The 24,425-nt window shown below is 42.4% G+C and overlaps 1 protein-coding gene across 1 annotated transcript; it reads right to left on the minus strand.

Moving 5' to 3' along the window:
- Nucleotides 1–1,148: 1,148 nt before the first annotated feature.
- HSDL2 (hydroxysteroid dehydrogenase like 2) lies at nucleotides 1,149–20,651 on the minus strand. The gene is made up of 11 exons (XM_036404006.2): nucleotides 20,584–20,651; nucleotides 17,651–17,814; nucleotides 17,142–17,240; nucleotides 16,896–17,010; nucleotides 10,685–10,788; nucleotides 9,723–9,821; nucleotides 4,656–4,850; nucleotides 4,077–4,148; nucleotides 2,517–2,705; nucleotides 1,919–2,047; nucleotides 1,149–1,447 (listed from the first exon to the last, which is right to left on the minus strand). The coding sequence occupies exons 1-11, from the start codon at nucleotides 20,598–20,600 to the stop codon at nucleotides 1,335–1,337; spliced, it is 1,296 nt and encodes a 431-aa protein (XP_036259899.1). The 5' UTR covers nucleotides 20,601–20,651; the 3' UTR covers nucleotides 1,149–1,334.
- Between the last annotated feature and the right edge of the window lie 3,774 nt (nucleotides 20,652–24,425).

Raw genomic sequence — 24,425 nt, forward strand, 5'->3', positions numbered from 1 at the left:
AAATTAGTTTTATAACAGAATTTAACTGCCTTACCTCATCAGTATCTGCAAGTATCTGAAGGGGGGTGCCGAGAGCATGGATCCAGGCTCTTCTCAATGATACCAAGCAACAGGTCAAGAAGCAATGGGCAAAACTGATGAACAGGATTTCCCACTCAAATATGAGGAAGAACTTTTTTACTATGAGATTGACTGCACACTGGAACAGGCTGTCCATAGAGGTTACGGAGACTCCTTCCCTGGAGATATTCAAGAACCATCTGGATTTAATTCTGTGCACTGTACTTTAGGACAACACTGCTTGAGCAGGGAGGGTGGACCAGATGTGACCCAATGTAGTCCCTTCCAAACTGACCCATTCTGTGATTCTGTGAACTGTGATGAAAGCAATGCAGATGTGACATTTTCAGTGCAGGTCAAGCAATTTTAAACAAGCACAGGCTCTAAAAAAAAGTTGTAAATGTTTGTGTTTCTAAGTTAATTAAGAAATAAATCCTAAGTGTTGCAACCTTCTCAGCTTGCTCAGAAGAGTGAATGATCCAGAATCTGGGCAGTTTTTTTGGCTGCCATGAATAAACATTTTAAGAGGTTGCTCCATCTGACTTTGCAGATGCTGTCACATGAAGTGGCAGCCCATGTGTGTACTTGGGCACTTACAAAGTAGAGATATGCATCATTTTACCAGTGAGCATAAATCTTTACCAGCCAAATGGAAGGGGAAATTGACTGGCTGCAGGGATGTAGGGGTAGGAGAAGAGAGAGAGCACATGAGTATGCATGTCTGTGAGCGTACCTTTGCATAAGAAGAAAACATGCTTATCACTCAGTATGGCTGTGCAGCCTCAGTGCAATACAGAGATAAGAGAATACGTGTAGGTAATAAACTCATTAAAGGAGAGAAAAATTTGAGATAATAATTTACCAGGTGTAACTAAAGCTCTGTTAAACTGACTACATTACTTCTACTACTAAGCCAGCTTAGTAAATTTGGCATAGCACTTCTAGCACTGATCTGCAGGGTGACATTTGCTCTACCCACCTTTACCATGGGATATATGTGCACAATCAACTACATGGGAAAAAACTCACTTCAGATGTCCTACATTGACCCAGAGGAGCAGAAATAAAGAAAACACCTGGAAACTAACTGCATTCTTGAGACAGAATTAGTTTAATTATGGACATCTTTTTAATGAGATTGAGTTATTTCTTCTATGAAAACCTCACATTTTATCAGTATTTCTTATACTGCATCAGAAAAACAAGGACTAAACATTCAAAACAACATTGCAGTTATATATGAAAGGCCACTGTTGTGCTAGTATGGTTTCCTCTTACAGTTTAGAATTAAGCTGTGAAAGCATCTTCTCAAGTTTTATTGCTAGTGCCATGTTTCCTTTAATCCTTAATCTTCCAGTCATGAAGGCCAGAGTTGGCTTTAATTTACCTAAAAAGAAGAAGCAGAATCATCAGAATAACATAGGAAGTGGAAAAAGCCTTTGCACAGGATAACGTAATGTCACCACAGTGAAATCTTAGCATCTATACTGCTACCAAGTCCTCCGGGTGTGAGCAGGGCACATTTAGGAGACACTGCTCAGACATGTGCAGAGCACAAGCCCAACACATTGACTGGATTCTTTCTGAAGATACACTGGCTGCTAAAATGTCGGTACCTGGTTAATAAAAGCAGTGTAACCTTTTGCACTCTTCCTGTTCACAGGATGCAGGAGTGCAGAAAAATCCAAGCAGTTCTTGCCTGCACTCTTCCCAGAGCCCCAAAAAGCTGAAAGCTCCTCCAATCCCAAATCACAGAGTGAGAAGCTGCTCTACTCCCCTGTCAGCAGAGGCTTTTCTGGGACAGCTTTTCTGGCTCTCCCGGTACCTGTGGCCCTTGACAAAGGCCTTTGTCCCTCACCTGTGAACATCTTCACAAAGTCGGCGCTCGACATGCTCATAACCACGTCAGCTGTCACGGGAGGCTTTCCGAAGCCAGCGCTCCCACCCTTGGTCTTCAGGTCAATGTACCAAGTGCCTCCACCATCGCCTGGACAGAGAGTGAAGCGCGGTGAGAAGGCAGCAAGCACTGCTGTGCCCTCCCTCTCTGTTGCCCCGCCAGAGGCCCGCGGCCGTGTGCGTTTGCAGCGGCTCCGTGGCAGCCCGCACGCTGGCGGGGCTCTGCAAGGGGTCACCTCTTGTCCCCTGTGACGCCCCAAGCGCTGCGGGCTGGGGCCGCGGGCAGGAGAGCCCAGAGGCCGCGCTTTGCTCCCAGAGCCGCTGGCAGCTGGCGCTTCTGCCGTGGGCCCGAGAGCGCCCTAAGCGTGGCCACAGCAGCGCCGGGACAGAGGGACGGCAGCTCCCAGGGCTGCCCGAGCGGGCCTGCAGCACGAGCTGCAGTCACAGGAACTGAACAGGAGCCGGCCTGCTTCGGGACCAGCTGCCACTTCCACAAAGTGTTTCTGTCTGAAAACACCGGGGCCTTTTGCCAGGCAAGGCTGCGCAAGCGGTGGGCTTACCAGAGAGCTCAAACTGAAAGACACCCTGAGTACTTCTCACGTACTCCTCAGTCACTGCCCCTTGAATAACTCGGAACGTCTCTGCAACAGGACCCGATGGCATGGCTGCAGCAGATTCTGTCTTTGCCTTGGCCGCATCTGCTCCTTCCTGCTGGGATCTGCTTAATTTCTTCTCCTCTTGGGCAGCATCTATGGGAAAGATTACTTTTCTCTTTCAAATGCAAACCACTTTAAAAGTGTATGTAGAATCATAAGCAGAGAACTCCATTTGAAAGGATTTAAGCTTCAAAGTAGGGAAAGTGGTTCTTTTACCATTTCAGTATTAACACTGATAAAGGATAATTTCTCCACCAGGAATCTGAATAGGTGTACATCGCTAAATGTAATTATGTAATAAATTTTGATTCCTGACGGATCAAAAGAACAGCAAAAATAAAACCACAGCAAAATTCTAATTCTGACTGTTTATAGTTTATTACAGCCATTCACACAACAGTTTTCTAATGTTTTCTAATCCATACACTACTCCTGACAACATTAAAAATAAAAAATCAGTGTCTTTAATAGCCATTGCTTTCACCTCAAAATACTTCTGTCTTGTCTATCTTTTAAAGAACAGGCATATTTTCACAAATTCTTCTGCAATTGCTTCTAAGGTGGAAATAAATTTATTGCTTTGATCAGTGGCTTACTTCACCCCAATGAGCATGCACATTTAGAAATAAAGGAAAGCTTCTGCAAATTACAAAGCCAATCAAGTGGAACAGCCCCTTAAAATGCTGTTGAAAGTCTCTTAGGTGTCTTCCGTATCAAAATACTTAGATCTGTTCTGTGAATCCCTACAGAATAACCTGCACTGGCAGCCCAAGGAATTAACATAATCTGTCCCTGGCAGAACGGTCCTAGTATGACTGCTCAAGGAGTATTTCCACCAGAAAGGTACACTTTCAAGCTTGCCTCCTCTATTCTGGCTTTATCCTTATTTTGACACTCCTATAAAAGCAGTTCAGCATTCTTAGTTGCCCTTCAACTTGACATAAACCAATTCTGAAAAAGAAAAACCAACGCTTTTCTAAAAAAAAAATTCTACGTTTCACCCAACAGCTATTTTAAATGTGCAAATTGTGCACATTTCATGTAAGAAGCCATGGCGGATTTATGTCATATTCTTTTGTATAAATGAGCAAGGCAAAGGAGATATTCCCGTAAAATATGCTGTTTCCGCAAAATATGCTGTTTGCAGTCTTATTTCTTTTTCCAGCAATACTTACCTGTAACCTCCCTACTACCACAATTCAGATGATTAAAAAGAATTCTTCAAAATAATGCACTGACTTTACGCCATGGAAGTCCTACAAGAGGTATGATTTTTTTCCCCAGTTTTAACTATATAGTCATTTCCATAGATCTTACTCTTCAAATGAGAAAATGGTTTTTGCTAAAAAAGCCTGAGTCGAGTCCAAATTCATAGGGGAAAAAAGAAAAACAGAGAGTATTCATTATTGTGAATTGAAATTAATTATGGAAATTATGGACTTGTACACATAGTGCTTTCCTTACCATATCCTTCTTGCTTCATAGCTGTAGTGTCAATTTCAACATCTAAGAAGAAGTCAGGCATCAGAGGGTGACCTAAGAGGGAGGAAAAATGTATTAATAAATCCAAGTAAACCAGATTTGCACAGTAAGAATCCATTTCATCTGAAACTACAGTCAAGTAGTACTGTATCTCAGTTCAAATTTGAAGGAAAAATGTAGCATGAAGTTACATGTCTAGAATCTTTTTTCATTTAAAATCTGACCTAGAAGGCTTCTAAGGATGCAGTGAAGAACATTGGAGAAGAAAAACAAAAAAAATCTATCTCATTAACTGTTAAATAGTAATATATACATCTACAGTGCAGGTAGGTTTTCTTCTCATTAAAGAATTTCTTAATTTAATTTAATAGACATTTAATTATTAAACTCTCAGTGGATCCATATGGCCTTTCTACTAAGGCATGTTCTCAAAGCTGAGGCAAAGCAACATTTTTTATAAACTAATTTAAGAACTCTGAGAAACAAAACTGTATTAATATTCTCCATTTATTCTTCCCTTCTTCTTGAATTTACTTCTCACCTTTAAAAGATGTCTTTTACCTGGTGCAATTGCATAAACATCAAAATCCTTAACTCCTTCTTCTCTCAGCAGAACTTCATCAATAATGAAGTTCCCAGTGAAAGTTTTTGGTTTTGTCAAAATGCAATATGCAGCATCTGCCAGGATGTCCGTTTTCCTGCACTGTTTTTCTATTCCAGCTCCTCCCAGCATATCCATAGCAGCTGTATGTATGGCTAGAAAGTTTGGAGGGTAAAAAAACAAAGCTTTAACACTGATGACATGGAATTCTCATTTCTTTCACAGGTAAACAAACTTTACATTCGTTTCACGCAAAAGGAAACTCTAGAAGACAGAAGCTGTGAAATACTTCCAACCAATAAATAATTCTTTACAAGCAACAGTAAAAATCCATGAAACTATCACAGGAATCAAAAATGCCAGAACATTTTCTGACAGTCACATCCCTCTATGTATTTATCAGCCCACCAGTTTTCCACTAGTTGTTCAGGACATGAAAAACTAACAGGACAACAGTTTTCCTGAAAGTGAATGTATGACACATCAGTTATAAAGAGGAATTAGCTTTGGTGATTATCACACTGAAAGTCTTGATGCTTAATTTTTGTCTTTTGATAACTCCCATGAGCTACTAAAGTGCTTCTCCTAAGTTAATAAACCAAATAACAAAACCCTCTCATGACTTGTTCAGTATTTCACAGAAAGGCTGTGTTAGACCTAAGAATAAAATCCACATCTCCTAGGCTTCTGATTCTTTTATTAAGCAATTCTGTTACTTCCATGCCATTCTACTAGTCTTCTTTATGGTTCTCTCATGGATCTACTAAAACTGTAGCATGCTGCTATCTAAGTCTGTGATTTGCTCTTGCAGGCTGAGGTATCCATTCCATTTTTTTTCTTTCTATTCCATGGAAAAGCTATCGGGTTGCAGCTTTTGACATTTGCCATCTTACTGTTTTTTCCTCATATGTTCTGCTTCATTAGTTTTTCCCATCTGCTGTTTAAAACTCAACACTCTGCCCTCAAGTTTTGAGGCAGATTCACAAATCCTTTCCTACATATCAGGCCAGAACATCAGGGAGGCAGAAGGATAAATCTTGAAGGATAAATTTTTGTCTTCCTTGCAGTGCTTCCATTCCACACAAAGTACCAGCAATTTTGGTACAGAAATGATCCCAACATTCCATAAATAGCAAAAAAAAATAGGCACTGGGCAGGACACATGTATCTAAGCTGGATCATTCATTCACCTTTCAAAGTACATACTGGGAAAAAGGACCAAAATCTTAAGCACTGGCCTGAGAGCTCCTGTCCAAGTGTACCCTAGGAGAGTGCAGAAGTGTGTAGATGTCCCTATTGACTTCATTACATTAGTTTTCTGTGATGAGAATTAGCTTCTAGGTTTCATTTACTGTTAAGCAACCTCAGCTTGCTTTTTTTTTCAAAGCAATTGAACTGCTACAAACACACGACTAAATAAAAAGTGACAAATAGATATACCGCACATACATGTAGGTCTACCTAGGTCATTTTCTCATCTTTAAGGAAATCAATAAATTTGCTTTTTTTTTGTCTTCTGAAGTGATATATGCCCAGCAAGATTTATTTTTTTTAATAGCTACCAAAAGTGCAGAGAATATATTTGTCAAATACCATGATGAAATTTATCAAGTTCTCTTAACTTAAATATATTTTATTCTGAAGATTCATTAAGCTGCTCACTTTCCCTGTCCCACAGGTCTGTCACTTCTCTGTTACTGTTAACTATTATTCTTCTGAGCACAGTTACCCTATCTGCATAGATTGAAGCAAAGAGGTTTCAAACAGTACTGCCTCGTAGTCTGGCTGCACATTATTATATTAATTTCATATAAAGGGATGCAGGTTTGCCTCTAATGCACATCAACAGACTTCCAGTTCTGTCCAGGACATCTGTACTATTCCTCTGCTCTCTTTGTGATGGGATTGCCCCTTGCCCTTTTGACAGATGTCCTCTTTCACCTTTAGATAAATGGAGAACTCTGGCATTTTAGTACCAACATACCTTCATGTGTTTAAAGAATCAGATTTATGAACCGATCCTGGCATCCATACTAACACTGAGGGTAATCAGATTTGTATGAGATGATAGTGGGCTCTTAAATTAAGAACTTTTCAACTGTATTTCAGATACCCTGGAAGTCTGTAACACTGCCTCTCTGGAGGTTCACAATAAGGAAGTTAACTTTATCACTTTCGGAAGATAAACCTTTCAAAAGCACATTTTTTTGTACTGGAGAATTCAGACATTATGATCTTTTATACTTTATGTCACATCAGTTTTCATGGAGGCACCACTGAATGAGCAGGCATGATTTCTGCAAACAAAAAGCTCTGCTTGTATACTCTTGATTTTATAAAAAGCTTAATTACTTTTTTTTATTTCTTTGCAGCATCTCACATAGATTCTCTTAAAAAGCGTTTATTAGAATATATACTGTTTTCATCTGTAAATTGAATCTTCCTGCACTTCCAAGCCTCATGTTCTGCAGGATCCTGTGGGGAACAAGTATCAGCTGCACTCTGTAACCAGTAGCAGCTCCCAGAGTGTTCTCTTCTTACTTTAGCAGGTATGGGTATGTTACCAAGGACACAGTGGAAATGTAATGCTCAAGAGAAAGATATAACTGTATTTGGTTTGGGTTTCCCACTTCTCCACATTAAGAATGTCAGATTTTATAGAAGCTTATTAACAGCACCAAAAATATTCTTTAATACCAGACGACATCTGAGACACAGGTACTACTACTGATTCTTGAAGTGCTGCAGCATAAGACAAAACTATAAAGAAATAAGGTATTCAACTATGCGATGCAAGACTTAATGTAACCTGCTTATAAAGTTAGCTACCCCAGTGAAAATGTTTCCGTTATGGAAAGGGTGGAGAAATTCTCACAGGTTCATTTTTCCCTTGCCATTATTTTTCAGGTCAAATTATTCAGGTGGGCAGGAGAAACAGCCATGTTGCACAATAACTACCTATTATAACCAGCTGGTCTCTGCAGAAAAAAATTCTTTAGCTTTTAACAGGACCCATAAAGCCACTGACTCATTTCCACAATAGAAGTGGATGTTTTTCCAGCACATCCAGAATAAGAAAGCTGTGGAAGATCCACATATTGTGTCTATACAGCATATGAAGTGTGCACTTACAAGACACAGGCAATCTTGTAACACCCTTTTTATGAAAAAATAAGTTTAATTGGTTGTCTGCAGTTTCATACCATGTCTCTCTATCTGAATGAGATAATCTGAATTAATTCCTTTACAATCCCTAACTTTCATAGAAAATATACATTGTTAAATCAGTCAATGACCAAAAACCACACAATGGTAGGTAGAAGGTCACCTCTGTTAATGAGAAACCAAGTTACTCCCACTTACTGGATTCTGAGGGGATATAAAACCCATTTAACAGTTCCATTTTAAAGACAAGACAAAGGAGATGGGTGGGATCTAGGGAGCTAAAGACCAAGAATCAGGTTTCATGGTTCTATACAAATGACATAGATACTGGGAAATCTCCACTGAAAATTTTTTGAGGTCTTCCTGGGGCACTCAAGAAGCAAGTATGTGGAAACAAGTGCACATTTCTTTTAATTGCCTCAGAAACAAAAAAAAGTACAACACACACTTGAAACCTGAAAGGTGAACTTTGACTCCACCACAAGGCAATCCATATTTTGAAGTTATCCATGTAATTGCCTTCAGTACATCACAAATGAAGACCTTTTGTCTTCAAAATAGTACAGGTTTTGTGGTGATGTAACTATCATGAACGATATAATTTTAAAAGTCAATCCCTTACCAAAAATTTCTGTGGGTAGAACTCACAGAGTAGAACTATGGGACATCCATTTACTGGAAGCATTTAAGATGCAAGCGTCCAGACCAATGAAAAAGGACCAAGTCTGTCAGGCACACCAACCCAACTGTTCAACAGATGATCAGCTACTGTATTCAAGCGGAGAAATTTGGCTGATTTTGTCTGAAATAGTTAAGTTTTCCTCACATTTCTCACCTTAGAGAAAGTAGATCAGAGAGTTACAGTTCCCACTAAAGGTTGAAAGGGGCCTGCAATTCCTAACAGCAGAACATTGAAAAGTGTCTGTGTACAAACACTTCTTAAACAGGAGCACCATCCTCAGAAGAGGATCTTGGTTCATATTTTTATCTCCTCTTCCTTCTTCTTTCCTTGCACTCGTTAAGGAAATAAACACTGTTGTAATGTTTTCTAACACAATGACTGGGCTTACACCACTAAGGGGCAGGATTACCCTCTGTCTGGTATTGATTTTAACACTCTGTATAATTTCTGCCCATAAATATATCTGGGGAAAGAGACTGGCCTCCTTGGCAAACAGCTGGCCAAGCCTCAAACAGCAGTCCTTATCCTCACTGACCCATACAAAGCAAATTGAAGCTAATACAACATGGGAGCATTTAGCTATTTTTCTTCCAGAGAGCTCTTTAATTTCTTGTCATTTGCAATCAGATGGTTCTGTGAACAGCTCTTCACAGAACTGCACTCTGCCAAAACTTCTAGGAATAGGCCTTTTAAAAATTATTTCCGCATGTACAGAAGTATCTATCTTGTCAGTAAGCTCCTGCTATCTAACTAGCAAGGAATTCTAAAACATACACAGATGTTCAATACCCACTCATTAAAGCATACAATTATTTTTGTGATTCTGTCCAAAGAAAAACACTGGCTGCATCAGAAAAAGCACAGGCAAGCCAAACACCACACACACGCTTCAACTGTGTGGTTTTAAACTAGATGAAGATGAGTTTAGATCAAAGTGACAACAGTCTAGTGAGAACTACAATGAAAACCAGAACCCATGCAGGATGAAGAAATAAAAGAACTGCTCATAACATATATAAAGGAACATAACATATATAAAAGAAGATAACACATAGAAGAACTGCTTGACTCTATTCCAGAAGAAGTCTGAAGTATATTCAGTGTCAAATAAAATAAGCTTTAGCAGACAAAATACAGAAAGTCAGTATTTCAGAAATACTAAAAAAAAAAAAAAAATTACCTGTTTTAGGCCATAAAGCATTGACAGCAACTTCTCCTCTAAATTCTTCTGCCATTCCCAAGACACACATGGACATCCCATATTTAGAAATGGTATAAGCTAAGACAAGAAGTGAAAAAATAGAAAGGTTTAGACTCCACGTAAAATCTAATTTTAATTATGAGAGGAATATAAAACAGATAATTGGCTCACATGGAAAATTCAAGGCTTTCAGAAAAAACAGCACTTTCCTAGAGTCAAAATCTCTCCCTTCTACCTGCCATCTCCATCAGCTATAACCTGTAGTCTGTCATCTTTTCACTGCAAACAAAATGAAAACTACACATGTTCTGCCAAAAAGAATGCTGAAGCCTAGCTGCATGCCAGATTTTGTCATGCTTTTTATGCAGGCTACACTGACAAGACTGATCAATTTTTTTTAAGATGCCTAAGGCATAGCAGCTGTTAAGAACCAAACTAGAATCCTATAGACAAAAAAAGTGGGGAACAGGAGTTCTATATCCTTAGAAACTTGGGAAAAGAACTGGAACTTGCTGAAGTTTAACATGACAAGTGTCCAAAATGGAAAGGTTTTGCTACAGTTTTAAAATAAGCAACACTAATCACTGAGCTTTATCCATACTAAAAAAAACCAGGAAGATGAATCAGTAAAAAAATAAATTTTGGGTTTCTGTCTCTATTTGGAGCAGAAAATATGTAATCCTAACAATTCCCATAGAAAAATCACAGACTTACCCTGAAAACAAAAAGCATGGATGAGGCCTTGAAACATGCCCTACATTTTCCCACAAAACTATTACTTGTAGGTCAGGTACAAAATGCTGTGAGGAACCATTAGTGCCAGTCTGTATGTAGTGCTAAAGATACAAGATCTGGCATTCTGCACTAGCACTACTGCACACTTGACCAGGTACTTACTTGTTTCTCACAAAATACCAACAAAGGCTCTGAAAGCTACTCACCACAATGATTTTTGAACCACATGGGATTCAGATTCATCGGTGGACTAAGGTTCAGGATATGGGGGTTCTTACTCTTCCTCAAGTGGGGAAGACATGCTTTAGACCTGAAAGATAGATTCAGACAAATCAGTTGCCTCTTATTTTATGGAACACCTATAATTACAGTAAAAACAATAGTAGTAGACCAGTATTTTCACAACAGACCAAGACAAAGCCTCTTCTCATATCAAGTATTTAACTGATGTAAAGAACAAAAAAAAAAAAAATCTGTCAAAGATCACTAATTTCAGGCCTAGTATTCATTCCTGCAAATTGGACCACATTCTCAAATCAGTGCATCAGTTTTGACTCAAGCTAATTTTCCAGATACTCAGAAGCCATAATCTCTTTATAATAGTTCTGGTAGCGGCAACAAAACACTCTAAGGCAACAATGAAAATTAACAATGTAGAGCATCATGTAGTCATAAAAATATTCTCTTCTGATCCCATACTTATTTCTTCTTTAAAACCATATTGAAGAAATAATACTGCATAGCAGAATGCTATTACAAATATTCCAAAGAAAACTGAAACCCTATTCTCTTCTAAGAAAATTCTACTTTGAATTCACACATCTCTGTAAATTGGAATTTCTGCTTTACAGAAACTGTCTTTAGACTTCACTTCTAGCACTAGGGCACGTGTTTATATTTTATCTCTGCTTGTGAATTTTTAATCAAGCTTCACAGGGTGAAAACATCACCACATTAGTGATCAACAGTTCAAATATTCCAACAGGACCCCCGCATACTCTCAGCCACAAAGGGAACAACTTCAACACCTTCAATTCAAAATCACCATAGTAGTAGTAAAGTGATTTATGACCTCCTTAACTGTCTTGGGTCTCAACTCTTTTCAGTGGAAGGTTCACTAACAAATGACTCAATTTCTTAATACATAGGAACCAAGAAACTTAGCTGTCATTATTGAAACTTGGTGGGATAAATCCCATGACTCATTTGCAGCCATTGATGGCTACAGCCTGATCAGAAGGGACAAGGGAGAAAGGAGGGATGGAGGGGTTGCCCTCTACTTCAACAAGTGCATTGAGTGTGATGAGCCATCTCTGAAGAACAACCTGTGAACTGAAGAACAATGAGCAGGTAAAAGCCTGTGGGTAAGAAACAGAGACTGAACAACAAAGGGAATCTTGTGGTTGGTGTCACTACAGGTTCGTGACCAAGAGTAGCCTATTGATGAGACCTTCTTGCTCCAGCTACAGGAAGGATCACACTTACGGGCTCTTGTCCTACTGGGAGACTTCAGACACCCCAGTGTCTGAAGGAAAAGTAGCAAAGCAAACTGTAGGCAACCCAAGAGATTTCTGGAATGCATGGAGCATAACTCCTTGATCCAGGTAATAACCCTACCAGAAGGGATGCCATTCTGGACCTGATGGTCACAGACCTAAGTGAGCTAATCACGGACATCACAATGGGAGACAGCCTGGGCTGCAGTGATCATGCACTGGTGGACTTCACAGTTTGGAGGGAAATGGGTCAGGCAAAGAGTGAAGCCAGGGGCCTGAGCTTCAGAAGAGTAAAATTCCAGTTCTTCAATGAGTTAGTCAGTAGGAACCCTTGTAACACTGCCTTCAGAAACAAGGGAGCAGAACAGAACTGGCAGATCTTTCAGGACACCTTCCATAGAGCACAAGAGCTAGTGATCCAATGGCAAAGAAACTGGCAAAGAAGGCAAGAGATTGGAATGGAAGAGTACAAGAACTGCTGGTCAAATTAAAGGACAGGAAACAAATGCATAGCCAGTGGAGATAGGGAAAAAGTATCCTGTGAAGAATATACGGACTTGTTGTACACATTCGGGGTGAGGAAAGCCAAAGTGAAGCTGGAACTGAACTTTAGAAGGGATGCAAAGAATAACAAAAAGGGCTTCTACAGATCTGTCAGTCAGAAAAGGAAAGCAAAGAAAGTGTATACACATACACCCTGGGATAAGCAAGGCTGGAACACTGGTAGCAACTGATGACAAAAAGGCTGAGGGGCTCAACAATTTTTTTTGCCTCAGTCTTCAATGGCAACTTCTCTTCTCACACCTGTTAAGTAGATGAACAGAAGGATGGGGATTGGGGGAGCAAAGTGTTTCCCACTTTAAGTGAAGATGAGGACTCTGACCATGAGGAGCCTGAACATAGACAAGTCCATGGGGCCTGATGAAATGCACCTCACAGTCCTGAGGGAATAGGTTGCCAAGCCACTCCCCATATTTGAAAAACTGTGGAACCAGGTGAAGACCCAAGTGTCTAGAAAAAGGGAAATATAGCAATGTTTAAAAAGGGTGGACAGGAGAAACCTGGCAACTACCAACCTGTCAGCCTCACCTCCGTGCCTGGGAAGATCTTGGAACAGATCCTCCTAGAATCAGGAGGTGATCCTAGGACAGGGAAGTGATTTGGGACAGTCAGAAGGTCTTCATCAGGGGCAAGTCCTCGCTGATCAACCAAAAGGCTTTCTATGATGGAAGGACTACACCAGAGGTCAAGGGTAGCACTACAGGTGTCATTTAGGCTGTATAGTTTTAGAGAAGGTTCCTTGTAACATCCTTTTATGTAACTTGAGGAGAGAAGATGTAATGGGCAGACTGTTCAGTGGATAAGAAATTGGCTGGACAGTGGCATCCAGAGGGTAGTGGTCAATGGATCAGAATCCTGATGGACATCAGTGACAGGAGGTGTCTCTCATGGGTGGGTATTGGGACCAGCGTTAGTCCATGTCTCCATCAATGACACAGATGAAGGGATCAAGTGCACCCTCAGCAAATTTGCAGATGATCCCAAACTGAGTGGTGCTGCAGACACCACTAAAGGTCAGGATGCCATCCAGAGGAACCTGGACAAGTTTGAGACGTGAGCACAAGGGGATCTCATGAGGTTTAACAAGACTAAGAACAGGTGCTGCACCTGGGTCAGGACACTCCCAATATCAACACAAGCTGGGGGATGAACGAATGGAGAGCAGCCCTGTGAGCAGGACTGGGGGGTGCTGCTGGGTGAGAGGCTGGACATGACCCAGTCATGGGCACTCCCAGCCCAGAAAGCCAAATGTGTCCTGGGCTGCATTCAGAGCAGTGTGGGCAGCAGGGGAGGGAGGGGATTCTGCCCCTCTGCTCTGCTCTGGTGAGAGCCCACCCGGAACCCTGCATCCAGCTCTGGGGTCTCAGCACAGGAAGGTCATTGGACTTTTAAGGTAACTCCAGAGGAGGCCACCAAATTGATCAGAGGGATGGAACAGCTCTCCTGCAAGGACAGGCTCAGAATTATTCTGCCTGGAGAAGAGCAAGCTCTGGAGTCACCTTACTGCAGCCTTCCAGTACCTAAAGGGGATACAAGAAGGTGGGAGAGGGACTTTCCACAAGGGCATGGAGTGAGAGAACAAGGGGGGATGGCTTTAAATTGAAAGAGGGTGGGTTGAGATTAGATATTAGGAAGAAATTCTTTACTCTGAGAGTGGTAAGGCATTGGAATATGTTGCCTAAGAAACTGTAGATTCCCCACCCATTGAAGTGTTCAAGGCCAGGCTGGATAGGCTCAGAGCAACCTGGTATTTGGGAGATATCTCTACTTATGGTGGGGGCTTGGAAGCAGACAGTTTTAAGGTCTCTTCCAGACCTTGGAAGTTGTCGTGGTTTGAGAGGAAGTGGGTTGTCTGGGATGCTGTGGTCACACCAATGGGTGTTCAGATTTGAATATTGGCACCTGGTGTGGCCACTGGGGACATTGGATATGCCTCTGAGAACACAGGGGTTAAAAGCAGAGCACTCCCGTGGGAAGCCCTCTTGGGTTTCCATGAGGGAAGCAGGTCAGACCTTCCCTGGCCCAGCTGCTGGCTTGGCGGGGGAGGGGAAAAGCCATGCCGCCGGCGGGGGGGGGGGGGGGGGGGGGGGGGGGGGGGGGGGGGGGGGTGAGGTAGGCCTGGCCCTGAGGGTGGAAGAGAGAGAAGCACCAGGAGGCATTGGGTTTTTAACCCATTTTTGGACAGTGAAAACTTTACAGAACATTAACCTTTCCTAGAAGAGAGATAGAGTGGAAGATGAAGAAGGAAATGGGCAAGTGTGATGAAGGTCTGGGCAAGTGAAAGATGTCGGGAGAGAAGAATCTCTCTGGACTCTACTTGTATAGCCATGGACAGAACCATTTTTCCTGTGACACAGAGACTGCATCCAGGGGGAGGCAATGGCTCAGAGCCAAGAGGGTTCAGTGTTGGTACCCCTCGGCCCCAGGGGGTGAAATTTGGGGGGGACAGGTGTCCCAAAAGTGAGACTGTGCTCTTTTTGGAATGGGACAAAGCATCCTTAAACGACGACCCTAGAAGCAGCTGTGGTCCATGTGCAGTGGTGAGAGCACTGGACATGGAAGGAAGATGTCACGATGGCAAATAATCTCCGGGCGGTGCCACGAGTGACATGGAAACACATGAGATTTCAACAGAGTTTCCTGGGGAAGCCTATGGCACAAGAGGGACTCCTCTCCTCTTGATGAACGGAGAATTGATTATCTAAAGGGTGTTGCTGGACTGAGAGTTGAAATTTGGGGGATAGGCGTACTGGAAATTTGGTGGGAGGAGGAGGAAATGTATTTGTAAGGTTTTCATTTTTCCTGTGTGTTCCTTTTTACATATAGTTATAGTGTAGTTAATAAAGTTTTCTTTTCCTTATTTCTAAGTGGGGGCCTGCTTTGCTTATTCCTGGTCACATCTCACAGCAGAAACCAGGGAGAGTGTATTCTCATGGGGGCACTGGCATTGCGCCAGCATCAAACCATGACAGAAGTAGACAATGTTTTAAGCTTTCTTTCAGCCCAATCCATTCCATGATTTAACAATTCCATGATCCTATGTCAACAGGTATACTCTGTAAGCTGGGGAATCTTTCCTAGTACCACCTCTACACAGGCAAAAAATCCACACCTTTTTTTATAAGCTATTGAAATTTTCTGAACATTAAACTGAAAGTAGGTCTCTACAAATTACAATCAGATTAAACATACAAAGCAAGGAGAAAAAAGGGCAAAAATGCTTCACTAGGTTTTCTCAATTGAGAATTACAAAAATAATGACAAAGACGATTCCCTTGAGAGGCACTGATTTCTCTTATGCTTTTTCCCTTCCAGCACACAGAACCTGATTTTTAATCTTTTCAAGGTAGAACAGGACAAAAAATACACTTTAAGAATTCCCCATTAATTTGGAATAGCTAAATGTAACATCAAGAAAATCACTGCTGCTATTGGGTGGGGAGGAGAAGATGGAACTTCCTACAGCAATACAGTTGAATCCATTCAGCAATTTATGAAGAGCTGGGAACCAGACCAATCTGCAGAAAGGAGAATGACAAACAATCTGTTCTAGACGGGAGGATTGGACTAGATGACCTTTAAAGGTGCCTTCTAACCCAAACTACTCTTTAATTCTGTGGTGATACTTTGATACAAAGCTTTCTGATCACACCAAGCAACATGTGGATTTAGAGAATCTCCATCATCTTACAGGCTTTTTTATAAACCCTGTGAAAATCCAAGTCTTCATTTTAAGACAGTTCTTTAAATGACATTCTGAAAGTGTAACGATGATTCAACCTGCTAAATCCACCTCCTAACGTGCAAAATAAGGAACCTGGGAATTGTGAAATCAAATCTTAGTATATTCGTTTAAATAAATAACAGAATTGATAAGCTGAAAGTAGGTGGAGAACACTTTGGATCATGAAGTTACAAGTTCAACATTTCTCTTTTAAGTATGGTAAGTTTTACAACATTTCTCAAGATGAGAAAGAAGCTTATGAGAAGAAAACTGACAAGTAAGATATTGACTTGATGTATGCAAAAATGTAGTCATTTTGCTTGAAATGAAAGAGCATTTAACAAAGCCATGCTGGAGCTTCATTTGAAACAAATGACTTTTTTCTTCCTACATGCATGGAGGGGCTTGTGAACATTTAATGACTTCAGTAATAAGGTTTCTGTTTACTCCAACTAGCAAATAATTCTTGGAAATATAAATCAGTTGACCAATAACTGAGCAATTTCCTGTGAGCACATGCAGAATATCTGCACTCAAATTCTAGGGCAGCAAGACAGCTACAGAATTTCTCAGAAAAACTGAAATAACATCATACATTCTGTTACAATTGCTTTGCTTCCTTCTCTCAGCACTTACGTAAGATAGGTCCCTCGTACATTGACATCCATCATGAGATTGACCTTCTTTGTTGCTGTTTCCAAAGTGCCCGTCAAAGAGATGGCGCTTGCATTATTCACCAAAATATCAATCCCTGGTTTTAAAGTAAGCCATTTCACATCAGCATTTAAAGAAAAAAAACATGAGTAAGGCAGGCAGTTCTTTTTTCTCTTGGTTTGAACAATCTGCCTGTTAATGCCTGCCTTCCCCCACACCTTAACTTACCTCCAAAAGTCTTCACAGCTTTCTCCACGGCATTAATGATTTGTTGTTCTTCTCTCACATTCACAATGCATGGCAAAGCCTTTCCTCCAGCCGCTTCAACTGCACAGTTAAAAAATTAAACATTTAAAAATTTGCTCTCAGATGGGACAACTAACATGAACCTTCTGAGAACCTCTCAAGCAATGACACGCTTCAAGACAGCACTGAAAATCACACTCTCAAATTGTGACCTTTTAACATGTCATATGAGGAACAGGGAAGCCAAAACAGTATCTTAACACTGCAAATGTTAATTTTATACATCCAAGTAGCATAGCATTTTTACATTTATATACATACATCTATCTTCATTACGGTAGCATTACAGCATTCCTGGGAGGCAAGAGAAGCACTAAGCATATTTTAGTAAAGGTGAACTCAAACTAAGAGTCTATGCATTTTTCCACTCAGGTAGAGTAATTAAGCAAGGGTATACACTCAGTCAAGCACCTTCATTTGTTACAACTTACTTTCTTCTGCAGCAGTGTAGATAGTCCCTGGAAGAGTAGGATGGGGCTCAGCTGTCTTGGCAGCTATCACAATGTTGGCACCGTCCTTGGCAGCTTTCAAAGCAATGGCCTTGCCGATGCCCCGGCTTGCACCTGTGATGAAGAGAGTGCATCCTGCCAGTTTCCTAAAGGTGAAGGGGAAAGTGGACCGTAAAGAAGAGAAGAATAAAGCAGAACCTGTTAATCATTTGACTTTTATCAGACTCTAAGGGCAAATGTAATTAGCACGGTCTCCCAGCCAGAAAACCACCTTCATCTTTTACTAAGAAAACAGCCCAAAGAACACAAAAGGGATGGCTACAGCTACAGAGAAGTACTACTGATGTAAGACCATAGCCCAAGTTTGCAAACACTATAAAGAAAGTTACCCAGTTACATTTCTCCCTTTCTGTAAAAAGATACAACACACTGTTTCACAACAGAACTGCTATGTTCTGCAGCAATGGAAAAGGAGTAATTTGTAAAAACAAAAGGCCAGTTTCAAAGAAGACAACACACCTACACAGATCTCTGAATTCTATTAATCACAATGCTCTAAATACAAAAAACTGATGTCTCAATGGGTTATAAAGTCTGGAACCACAACACCATATGTAAATGCAAAAGCTTTATTTTCAGAAATGGCAATTTTTCTCTTAAATTTTTCTCCATACTCAATAGCTTCCTAGTAACTGTGTGTAGTCCAGTGGGTCTTCCCAGCAACAGCTTCAATCAACTGAGAGAAACTATCAAGTTTTAAAGCTTAAGAAGGATGTCTGGCTAACATAGTATCCCTGAATTTTTGGAAAGAGAAATATCAACTCCACAAACATATGCAGTGATAAAGTCTTTTAGACAACAGGTTTGCATATGAAGGAATGCGTGTTTCAGTGCTTTACATAAGGGTCATGTTTCATTATGTAACACTGTAGCAAAACCCAGGAGGTTCAGGATTTTAACTTCAGTCGAAGAATTCATATATACTATGTGCAACAGTTCACTTTTTGCTCGCATCACAAAAGTCACACCACAAATGTTACAAAAGCTTACACTCTGAGCTTCCATTAATTTTCCTTTCAGACTGGGCCAAACTTAGTATTGTTTCTCCCCGTCTGGTTTCAGATGTGTTTTTTCCCCTCTAATCTGAGCACATCTATCACTTAAATGCTCTCCAGGAGGATGTTTGCTTTCAAAAGGTAGAAAATTGGAATGGGGCAGAAAGGGGGAGACACCTCTTCCCCTGAAGAGGCAAGGCTAGGCATCTACAGGATCTCAGAAAGTCAACCATGTCCAGAAGATGTCATTTCAAACAGCTTTTATCTGCAAAATCTTAAGAGTCTTAGAAAGAGTCTTAGAAAGACACAGGAAGAAAAATATCTAAACAGAAGAGTGAACGACAAAAAATCTACTGATATGAATTCAGTCATGCACACAGTGAAGAAAGTTAAACTGTGGAATACATAGTTAAAGTGTAAAAGTCAGTGAAGTAAGGCCAGAATCTAGTTTCTACCTCCTTCAATCAACCAATATGAGGTCAGCATAATTCACCTTAGTCAGAGAAGAGGTAAATGGGGTCCAGTAGGAGGCAGCTCTGGAGGAGAAAACAGCAGAGAAAAGCTGATAGAGCTTTAAGCCCTGCCTGGGGCTGGGGTGATCTACTCAGGAAGACAAGAAGGTGTATCAAAGACTAGCAGCGCTATGCAGGGAACTTGTGACTTAGCTCCCAAGAAAAGTGTCATAGAGGGAGTGGGTGCAAAGACAGGCCACAAAGAAGGAATTAGAAACACTGCTAGGGCACATTGGGGTGGTGTCAGTAAAATCAAAGTTCACCTGCAGCAGAAGCTTGTGAAGGGCATCAAAAGCTCAGAGACTTCTGCTACACTGGTAGGGAAAGCAGGCCCTTTGCTTAAGAGAGTGGGTGAATGCAAGTCTTTTAACACTGTCATAGTATTTTTGCTTCATAGTTATGACATGATGCTATGATCTGAATGCATGTGCAACTTGACAGGTAAAAAAGTAGTTGGCTGGTCAGGGTCAAAGGGTGGTGGTTAGTTAGTCATATTCGCAAGACTAAGGATTTATTTCTTAATTCACTTAGCAGCCCAGTAGTTTAAAGTTCATAAAGCATATCTGCCTGGCTAAAATATCTTATGACCTGTATTGTGAAGGTCACATCTGCATCACTTCCATTAAGAGTTGAATTCTGATAATAAGACAGAAAACATCAAATTCACATCTGTGCCCTACAATCTTGGAAAACAAGATTGGTTCCTTTTTCACCACAGATGACTGCCAATAAAGACCTTCAGGTCACATCAGGGACACTTTTAATGACTTACACAGATGCTAGGAATTTAATAATCCTCTTTATAACACACAGGAACTAATAATAACTTATCTTCCCAGCTTTATCTGAAAAGCCAAAAGGCAGAAAACACCTCTAAATTAAGATCCTATACAGGAAGAAAATTTGGCTGCCAGGTAAGACAGTAGTAGAAGACTGTAATACTAAACAACAATAACAAAAATAATAACAAAAATAGCAACAACAACAATACTAGTAGTAATAAGTAATTATACTTTAATAAAAATATTCCACATTAAATTACTGATACACTGCCTAATTTACATTAAACTCCTCCAGTAACTGCTTCGCTTCCTGTGTCTTTGTTCAAGTCCCCAGTACGACCCGGACTGCTCGTCCCAGGGCTCCGGTGCTGCCCGGGCCCCTCAGACACGCGTGTCCTCCGCCACAGCTCCTCGCCCTCGGCCGGCTGCGCGTCCCGCTCGCCCCGCACGGCGACAGCGCTCAGGGGTGTCCCGCGAACCCCCGGCGGCCCCGGCCGCAGCCCGCCCGCCCCGAGAGCCCCTGGCAGGCGGCGCAGCCCCGTCCCGGCGCGGCGGGGACACCTTACCCGGTGTTGGGCAGCATGGCGGCGCAGGCGTCCGGGCCGGGCCGGGGCAGGGCTGGGGCCGGGCTGGGGCCGGGGCGGTTCCGGGGCCGCTCCGCTGCGCAGCCGCTTCGGCCGCTCGGGGCGGGGCAGGGGCAGGGGCCGGGGCCGGGGCCTCTCCCCCGCTGTGCCCAAGCCCCCGGGTAGACCGGCGGGGCCCAGCGGGGGTGGCGGGCTCGGCCTGCGAGCTTACCTGAGACTGGAGAAAGGCCTACGCGGGATGAAGGATGGATCTGGAAGGCTTTCCGTATCCTTTCGTTCTCTCGTCGTGTGTGTGAAATTTTGCTTTGGTCTCCTGCCAATTGCACTCACATCACTGGAGCTTTGCCTCCATCTCATCTTCTGGAGTGCTATGTCCAGTCCGGGGCTCCTCAGGACAAGAGAGACAAGGAGCTACTGGAGTCAGTGAGGTGGGGGAGCACAAAAGCGATCTGTGGCCTGGAGCCCTTCTCTTCTGAGGGCAGACTGCAGGAGCTTGGCCTGTTCAGTCCAGAGATGAATGCGAGGGGATCTCCTTAATGCATACGCGTATCTCTAAGGTGGATGCCGAGCCCGTGGTGCCAGACTCTTTTCAGTGGTGCCCAGAGACAGAATAAGGAGCAGTGGCCATAAACTAAACTACAAGAATTCCACTGAAACATGACAAAGAACTTCTTTGTGTTGAGGGTGGCACAGCACTGGAACAGGCTGCCCATGGGGGCTGTGTCATCTGCTCTAGGGCACCGTGCCTCAACAGGGTGGTTGGAGTAGATAATCTCCAAAGGTCCCTTGCAACTCTAATGATTTTGTGACTCCCTGTTTATTAGATAGCCTGAAGTAGGATCCTGTGTCTTTGTTCACCCAGCCACACCTGTCCTGTCCTTCATCCTTTCCACTAGTACCTCTCTTATTTCACAATAATTTCAAGGTCAGCCCTCTCCTCTGTGCCCTGCACATACAACTTTTCCTCATCCTCCCTCTGTTGCCCAATGAAGACTCTGACTTCCTCCCGTGCTTGCCATGCTGACCACCTGTTACTGTGGTTAGCAAATCTTCCACCAGGTTCTACCTTTGGCTTGTCTTTCCCCCTTCAGCTCTCACAGAGATTCTGTGCAGCACCAAGAAGGCTTCAGATTTCACCAAGAGCTGATGGCAGAGGGGGAAATTACCTGGTAGATCTGAACCTGCTGGAAGAATTGAGACAGATGGTTTTACTGACTTCAACAGAAATCGAAGTGAGCCCTGAGCAGATGAACTAGCCTGTGTATTAATATAATGGTGGTTGTTGGTTCCCTTCACTGCAGTTCACAGTGTTGTAGGGCTGCAGACTCCTGCATGACTGAGGTGAGAACAGGCTAAAGGGGCCAAGGGCTGTCTGAACACTTTGCAACTTCCATAATGTCTCCCATACCACCTGCTTTGCCAGGGTTGACATCCTGCACAGACAGAAGTGATAGTGCTGTGCTAAGATCTTCAGGTATGCTTTTCCTTCATTCTCCCTGCAGCCACTCGGCCCAAATGACCAACGCACGGCTTGACTGTGTTGGTTATCTGGCATACTCAGGCTGTAAGCCTCATGCCTGCGGTGTTCTCCATGGAAGTGAGCCGTAGTGACTGTGTGTAGAGAGCTGCCTTTCACCTATGTTCACAGGTACCTGCAGGAGAAACACCTGGGCATCATGGTTCAGCCATCTTCCCCTTGAATGTTTGTTTTGTTTACTGGTTTGATTTTTTTTTCTCTCTCTCCAGAATGTAATAGGGGAACTGAAGTGATGGGGCTTTTTGCTGTATCAGGAGGGTCAGTTTACCTCCTGGAAGGCTTTTTTAAGCATGAGGGGCAGAAGGCTTTTTTAAGCATGAGAGGCAGAACAGGCACTGCAGAAGGTGGAAGGCTCGAGCACTGGGTTTCAGCTCACGCCAGCTCACTTCAGGTGCTGAGCAGGGGAGCACGGGTTTTCCGTGGGCTGAGCACCCTTGCGTCTGCGCTTGCAGTCCTGTGTTCTGCTCTCTACACTGCAGAAACCCCACGGTCCTGGGGGGCAGGGGGAGGACACCCCTCTGCTCTCCCAAATGCCCTTCCCTCCGCTGGTGCAACATTCACCCGGAGCTGGCTCCTGACCCCGCAGCTACTCGCAGGAGAACGTGGAGCGCCCTTCTCTTTCAGAACTACTCCTTTAATGTCGGTATTTGGCCCATCGGCCTTCACCTTGCGCAAGGCCGCTGTGCCGCGTTGCCGCTCCGGCTGTCCCCGCTGTCCCTGCGCTCACAGCTCTGCCGCTGCCTCCCTCCGCCGGCTGCGCCTCCCTGCCCGCCGGCGGCCGGGCTGACCCGGCTGCAGCCCGCGAGGGCAGGGGAAATGCGGCCGTGCGGAAGGAGGTGGCGAGCAAGGTGCTGGTGAGCACTGGCAGCTGGGCCCTGAGTGTCCTGGCGACAGTGAGATGATCTTTCAGGCTCGCAATTGGCTCTGAAAACATCGTCATGTGTGTCCTTCATGGGACGGTCTCAACACACTTGCAGCTGTCTTTGGCCCTGTCCTTTGAGTAGGGTGTAATGTATGTGTTTACATGCTTCCTCTGACTCAGTTGCATTAGCTCTCATGGGAAAATCTTCGCTACCTGTCTCACACTGTTAGGAATATGTCTTTGGGACATATTAGGTTTTGGCTGAATCTTCCTCATCTTGCCGTTGAACAAACTGTCTCTGGAGTGTACTATTTTCAGGAAGGAAGAAAAACTTCAGTTACTTAATTTCTTTTCTTTTCCATCTGAGAGACTTTTTTGTTTATGGCATAAACTTACATAAGCTCATTTAATTGGAAACATTTATACTAATTTAAGAGACATTACACCAGCCACAGTGAATGTATGGTACAGGCTTCCAGGTACTCTGGAGACAGTGGATGATTATTCAATTCCACTAGCACTACAAGAGCCTCTCCAGGAGTACATGTGCTTTTAGTGACTCATGTTAGCCCCTCTACAATGACTGTGGCAGAGAGCATTCAGTGGCAGGAAATTAAGATCTCAAGTGCCTGGCACAACACTTGTTTGTTCAGTATCAGGACTTTGAACTGAATTATAGAAGATTGCAGGGGTTTTTAGAACTGGAATTTGCAAATGGCAGTACATCTATTTTACCAATGTTTTAAACAGCCAAGCATCTACCTTCAAAGCATCTTCTGGGAGCAGCTATTTCTATAGACAGCATTATTTACCACAACTCCCTCACAAACAGACTGTTTAACACAGCAAGATAACATTTTCAGCCCACAATGAAAATATTAATGACTTGTACTGCATATTATAAAGTTATATCTGTTACCAAAATGGGAAAAACATGGCAGTTTCATGAATAAGTCACAGTAACTTACCTAATAGCACATTTCATTTACCAGGATTCATATTAATGTTTCTTTTTAGGATTTCTTTTTAGCAGTGATATAAGCACAGGCAGGACACTAGTTGCCATATCAAATATTTGCATCTGTTCCAACTTACAGAAAGTCCCAAAACTACAGTCCTATTTAGTCAGAATTCAATTTATTTAATAAAAATGAATATTTGAAATCTAGCTTTACCCATTACTCAAATAACTCATCTCTATTCCCTTGCTTGTGGCCTTATATTGGTTTCAGATTTTGCATCAGCATTAGAACTGCATATCCTCTAAGACTGTCTTTTTCCCCTCTTTCGCCTGTAGCCATACTCCAAGCTTTCCTGGAACAATCCAGGGTATTTGATTATCCTTAACTTATGGCAGTGCTCAGATTAGAAGAAGAAGTAAAAAACTGCCAGCTCAAGTATTTTTTAAGCTATCTGATAGGAGAT

The sequence above is a fragment of the Molothrus ater genome, chromosome Z, assembly GCF_012460135.2.
Source record: "Molothrus ater isolate BHLD 08-10-18 breed brown headed cowbird chromosome Z, BPBGC_Mater_1.1, whole genome shotgun sequence".
In the NCBI taxonomy this organism is placed as follows: domain Eukaryota; kingdom Metazoa; phylum Chordata; class Aves; order Passeriformes; family Icteridae; genus Molothrus; species Molothrus ater.